Source organism: Ornithorhynchus anatinus, chromosome 10 (genome assembly GCF_004115215.2).
Source record: "Ornithorhynchus anatinus isolate Pmale09 chromosome 10, mOrnAna1.pri.v4, whole genome shotgun sequence".
Taxonomy (NCBI): domain Eukaryota; kingdom Metazoa; phylum Chordata; class Mammalia; order Monotremata; family Ornithorhynchidae; genus Ornithorhynchus; species Ornithorhynchus anatinus.
In genome coordinates this window covers 7357664-7364144 of record NC_041737.1, presented here as the reverse complement: position 1 = coordinate 7364144, position 6481 = coordinate 7357664, and the positions used below count along the sequence as shown (strand labels likewise).

At 45.4% G+C, this 6481-nt stretch overlaps 1 protein-coding gene across 4 annotated transcripts in view; it reads right to left on the bottom strand.

Annotated features, from left to right (window-relative positions):
- Positions 1-1453: 1453 nt before the first annotated feature.
- Positions 1454-6481, bottom strand: part of SLC4A4 (solute carrier family 4 member 4) — a 259357-nt gene continuing 254329 nt past the window's right edge. For all 4 annotated transcript variants that reach the window (XM_029073646.2, XM_029073647.2, XM_003430899.5 and 1 more), the window contains one exon: positions 1454-6070. In XM_029073646.2, the coding sequence (XP_028929479.1) occupies positions 5965-6070 (106 nt within the window). In that variant the 3' untranslated portion in view covers positions 1454-5964. The remainder of the gene's footprint in view (positions 6071-6481) is intronic.

Sequence of the window (6481 nt, the reverse complement as noted above, 5' to 3'; positions counted from 1 at the left end):
ACCCTCCCAATGGGTTCCACTGAAACCCAGCCTGAAGAGCGGCAAGAAGCATTATTAGCTCTGCTCAGTCATTTTTTTATGGCATTTCTGAAGTGCTTATTACTAAGGTCCGGGATAGATGCAAGATAATCAGGTTGGGCACAGTCCATGTCCCAAACGGGACTCCCAGCTTTCATCGCCATTTTACAGTGAGGTAACTGAGACACAGAGAAGTGAAGCGATTCACCCAAGGCCACACGGCAGACAAATGGCAGAGAGGGGATTAGCCCCCAGGTCCGTCTGACTCCCAGGCCTGTGCTCTATCCACTAGGCCACTCTGCCTCTCAGTCTGAAGCCAAATCCCATCATTTCCAGATCTCAGTCTGGTCCTGGAGTCAAAACTACTCACGCCCTACTTCTTTAGGGGCAGCAACTTGGTCTTGGCTCTTTCCACTAGGCCACGCTGCTTCTCTTTATTTTTCCTCCTCGGTTGACCCACCTTGACTAACCTTCTGTCTTGTGTGAGAAAGTCCACTGGAGATAAATACCGTCTATCCTCGTCGTATCACTTCTTCACCTTCCAAAACTCGCTCAGGGAGCCAGCACTGGGTAAGTTCCATTCCTGTTTGCCGCCGGTACCATGTTATTTAAGATATGCACGTGACTTAGCTGATCCTGCAAAAAGACAAGTTTTCACACTCCAAAGAGATGATCCCCTAAACACAGTTTATGGAGCATCTGTAATCCGAGCCCACCGGGTTTCTCCCAGGAGTGAGCAAGAGCGAATACGATCGGTTGAGTGTCTGCCAGGTGTCTCTCTGTCTCTCATCCCCGGCGTCTCGACTCAGTTCTACGTGGTTTAACAATCCCATCTGAATCTCCAAGTTTGAAACACCAAGCTGTAAGCAGTCTTCTGATAAACAGCTAGGCTAAGGTAAGTAAGGCAGAAATAGTCACAAGGACTGGATTCTAAGCCCCACTGTGCCACCTGTCTGCTGGGTGACCTTGGTCAAGTCACTTCACTTCTCTGTGCCTCAGTTACCTCATTTGTAAAACGGGGATTTAAACTGATGGATTGAAGATTAATCCTTGAGGATTTGCTTAGTTTGGGAAGCAGGGCGGGTTGGTGGAAAGAGCACGGGCTTGGGAGTCAGAGGATGTGGGTTCCAATCCCGGCTCTGCCACATATCTGCTTGGTGACCTTGGGCAAGCCACTTAACTTCTCTGTGACTCAGTCACCTCATCTGTAAAATGGGGATTAAGACTGTGAGCCTCACGTGGGACAACCTGATTACCTTGCATCTACCACAGTGCTTAGAACAGTGCTTGGCACACAGTAAGCGCTTAACAAAAACCATAATTATTATTATCATCATTACTAGCAGGATCCATGTGCCATCTAACCTTCAACCTTCGCTCCCGTCAACTCTCCCACCCCACCAGAAGCCCATAACCAACACACTTGACCACCACGAATGCATAAAGTTACTTTATTTTAAGTATACATTTAATTTTGAAAAATATAAATGCTAAAATATCTCATCTTCTTCATCTCTTGATTCCATAAAAGTCACAATAGAAAGCTTCATAAAACTGTAAAATACTATGTTATAGGAATTTCATGTTTTATATTGGAAAAAAAGATTAATCTATTGAAATGTTTTCTGTTCTTTTTTTCGCTTTGTTCCACCATGTTGATCTTCATTTAGCAAAAAGAGATGCATCATTCCTCCAAAACTAATAGACTTTTAAGAGACTAAAAAGGAGACTATCTGAAAGTGCATATTGATTCCAAAGAGTAATAAGTTCCAGCCATGAAAATGGCCAATAAGAGGTGTGTGAGAGAAAGAGAGAGAGAGAAAGAGAGACTGCGATTCACCCATTTCACATTGAAGGTCCGGGGACAAGGTTATTTCTGGCTCTGTTCGTTTCACTGGATGATTTTCACCCTGAGTTGCTATCCCACTGCTGCAGTTTGCCTAGGAAGTGGGAATCAGAAACTCACATTTTTCCTATGAACACCCATGGAGGCCAAACGTACGAACCAAGAAATACGACATATCCCAAATGTCTGGTCAAAGCACATTTCGACGGTTTTCGTGAGCATACAAGATACCCCTTTCGGTATCGAGGATGAAACGAAGTAGGATGAAACCGTGCATCTGCACTGATCCCACGTCCCTTCCTCTCGATAGTCAAGTGCTAGAAAAAACGTTCAGCCCGGAAGGCCTTGAGACTGGGCAGAGCTAATGCCAAGGGAACACAAGAAAGTATCCCGGCATCTGCAGCAAAATCACTAAGTGGTACGAAAGGAGAAGTCGAAATATCTATCTGTTCCATCCCTGAACGGTGCCAACCTCTAGGTAACAGCTCAAACTTTAAATTAAAAACGAAAAAGAACAGGAAAGAGAAGATTCGGTTCAGCAGTTAATACATTTCAAGTACATTGAACATGGTTCAAAAAGCTCCGGAAGACAAAAGTTTTCTGGATAATTGATCGCTAATTTTTAGAACACATAGTATGCACTCTGGGTATGTGTGCGTGGGTGTGAGCTTGTGAACGTATGTGTACGTCATATGTCTACAAGTACAGTATGTGGAGTTTCATATTGACTATCCAGGGCGTCACAGGCAGCCTTTATGCCATGCTTTTGGGGTTTGAGGGCAGAGGAGGGAACTAAGACTCGCTGTTCTTTTGTTTTTCGCTGAGTTTGAGAAGGGTTTGGAGTAGAGCAGGCAAGAGGGAACAGGTCTTGTTTAAAACTCCCTCTGTACATTGTCCGGCTAAGCAGATTTTCAAACCCTCATCTCACCCCGTACAGAGGACGATGACAGGGTCTCAAAGGGGTGTTGGATGAAGTTCCCACTCCCAAACCTAAGCAGTTTATTATCATGGCTCAGACTGACCTTAAACAAGCCCCTCTCGTTTCCCACCCCTCCAATCCAGCGGACGACTGGCAAACCAAACCAATCTGATTGACCAGTGCTTGGCTACACCACCTCCCGCAACGTACATTTGAAGTGATTCCACATAAGCCATTTCCAAAGATATCACTGTGTGCCCCTTACAGAAAGGTCGGGGAGGGGGGAGGGGGTACCCTCTGCCCCAAATATCCTCCCTAAACCTTGGAGGTGCCAGTATTTTTCAGAACCGGCTAAAGGGTGTCCGGAAACTGACGTGGTTGTCATTTCAATTCTTCTCTTTGAAGATGAAAGTGGAGAATCTCAGTGCTGCTTTTCAATGAGGTAACCCTCCTTTATCATCGATCAGAGGCATTTATTGAGCACTTACTACGTGCAGACCACTGGACAAAACATTTGGGAGAGTACAGTGGAGTTGGCAGTCTTCCCCAAACTAAACTCAGCTCCCAAAGTACAATAATGATAATGGTGATATTTTTGAAGCTCCGACTGTGCGCCAAACCCTAAAGTGGTGGGGTAGATAGAAGATCCCTGTTCCATGTGAGGCTAATCGTTGCCCTCCTAGAGGACCAGCGTGGCCTTTTAACCTGGTCTGATTAAAACAGTACAACCACACTCCTCCCTTCGACTCCCCTACGATCGTCCCCTTTTCTCTCCCTAGTGACCCCGCCTGACACCCTCAACGTCGCATCTCCGCATTTTCTTCCAGAGCTGGAGTTCCACAGTCTAGGAAGTGGCTCAAGTCGGCCCACTGTTTGTTCTGGAACGTTCGATCCCACTTGGGACAACACAGAGTTGTTCCACCTAGAGTTCCTAAATGACGAAACGGGGATCTTGGGCTCATCCACATCGTGGGTACGGTTAGGTTTGACTTTAGACAGTCCGCTCTCTCCTTCGATAAAGCCCTGGAGAAAGCATTGTCAGTAAGTTCTCTTCAGCATCGCATTGGAGGACAATAAACTGAGATAAATATGGCCTTAATATAGCTGTGTTTTGGGGGGTAGCTATAGTTACGCAGCTGCGGCTAAATTCGGCATGCTAGATCTCAGCACCGTAAAAAAAGTGTTCGTTTCCTCTAAACGTTTCAATTAAAAAGTGTCGCGGACCATAAATCTATCACATACGGGGAAATATTTCTTTCGGGTTCTTGGGTTTTGCAAACGGAGTCACTATTTCAGGATGACAATTATTGTAATAGCTACTTTGTCTCCACCCTTTACAAACCAAAACAGTCATTTCCAGAGGGGCAAAACTCCTCCAAAGTCAAACAGGGTGTGAATCGGGCCCAATACGCCGACCAGATTTTGAAACCACAAATTAGTGGTTTCATTCTACTCCTAGCCCTCCTCCTACGTGTTCCAGTGTGGACCCATCCCAAATTTAGTCACGTGCATCCTGGACCACAGGTCCAAAATTTGGGACGGTCAGCTTTCATTCGCAACATACAATGCAACTTGTTAAAAAAATTTCACATTTAAAACCCCATGCTAAGTTTGGCTACAAATAGGCAATGTCCAAAATGGTTACCTTAGTGTAGAAATATATGTTTCTATACAAAACCAGATTTGTAAAAGTTCCCAACACCAACGACCTAGTTCATTTAAAAAAAAAGTGGTATGGGTCTAATGCAGTATCTTATCCATCAGTACGCCGACAGATGCACTATCTGCATTCGCGCGTGTCCACGGTTCAGGTATGGAAATGCTATTCTCATTTAGGGATCTTAAGTGGGAAGGATGGGCCGATCCATCAGCAAAGGAGAATTAAATCAGGTGGTGCACATCTCCAACCCCTGGTTTACCCAAGTGGTGAGTTTTCCAGGCAACCCTGCTGTCGAGCAGGGGAGGTGAGGGATGAAGGGTTTTGTCCTGACTGATTAGGGGAGTTCAGTGGCCTCTCCCTTGGTCTACCAAAGCTCTTCCACTCTAACCTGCGCGCTCAACCGCTCGTGCAAGTTGCGGAGACACAGACCATAACACACGCAGGTTTCTCCATGAAAGAATACTGCATAGGAAATCAGGATCCGAATACAATCAGTGTCTGTCCTCAGGTCCTATCAGGAGGGGGGAGTCAGTACCTCGGTCGATTGCCACCGGAGTTATCCTACTGGTCCTAAGCCACAAGCCGTTAAACCCTGCGTCTCCTTCACGGAAGCGTTAGGATCCTTGAAACAAATCACGAAAGTGGGTGCTGCAGAGAGGCTGTGTGGATGATCTGACTGAGCCTGCGGCTTGCCCTCGAGACTGTGTGTGTGTGTGTTTGGGGGTGTGTAAAAAAATCACATTATATACAATACATTTTTACAGAAAGCCTGGCAGCTACAAATAAGAGGTAGAACTACTCAAAAACTAAATTTCCTGCTGCAGGAAAAATTCATTTTCTTTACAGTAATTAAAAAAAAAGTTTTTTAAAAAATTGACAAAAAATAAGTTGCAGGTTAGGCCTCCATAATTTAACAACAAAATCTAGGAAGAAAAACATAGTCTTCAATGTACTCAACGGGTAAGTCCATTAAAGGATTAAAAAAAAAAAAGTTGCATAGGAAAAGGGAGGACACTTGCTACAGTGGTGGTGATGGTTCTGAGGAGCGGGGAGTGAGGGAAGTACCTTCTAGAGCTTTCTAGAAGCACAGGACTATTAAGTATTAGCAGCACTTTCCTGTCACGCAGAGCTAGAGAAGCTACGATTTCAGAGTCAGCCTCTTGGGCACGCGGTGTTCTTCCCAACAGAAAAACCAACCAGGTTAGGGTGAATGCCCGGAGTCGGTTCTTCCGCCCTTTGCAAAATGGTGTTACAAAATCCTCAACCCTACCGCCCTCTGCTTAAAAACGGGTGGGGAGAGGTCAGGGTTGGGGTGGTACTGAGGGATAAAGGATTTGTGAGTCGGAAGAAAGTCGGCAACGTGTGCGAAAGGAAAAGGGGGGAAACTCTTCTGCAGATGTTTTCGTGGAGAGATGCATGGCTGTTTCAATTTTACCTAAGCGGGGGAGAAGCAGAGAGCTCTGTGGGGTTTAGCTAATGACAAAACAGTGATAAGAGTTCAGTGTTTAAGAGACAAACAGGTTACAATGTAGTTTCTGTTCCCTTGCTCCTCCAGAAATAACCATTGTCTTCTGGCTCAAGTTCTATTCTAATTTGAGGCACAACTCTGACTGGAGTTCTTGGAGGGCTGCAGGAGAAAAACAAAGAGGAAAAGAAGTCATAAATGTCCCACAAATCACTCCTTCTTCAGGCAGCTCACAACCCAGTCCCACCAACTGTTCTGCCTTTGATTTCTTCGCACGTTTACCTCGTCCCCTCTTGAACTCTGTGGGGTTTTCCACTTCACGATCTGAAGTTCTCTCATTAGAGAACTCCTTCTCTCGGGGACTCTTCAGTCTACTTTCGTCGTATTCGCCTAAGCAATAGTAGTCGGTGAGTCAACTTAACCCGTATATTTATTGAGCACTTACTGTGTGCAGGGCACCGTATTAAGCACTTAGGAGAGTAGCGATCTCACCCAGAGTGAAAGAAACTGAGTGACAAGGAGGTTCTACCATCAGTGTCCTACGAAAATTGCAAATTGGTTGGCATTTTGCTG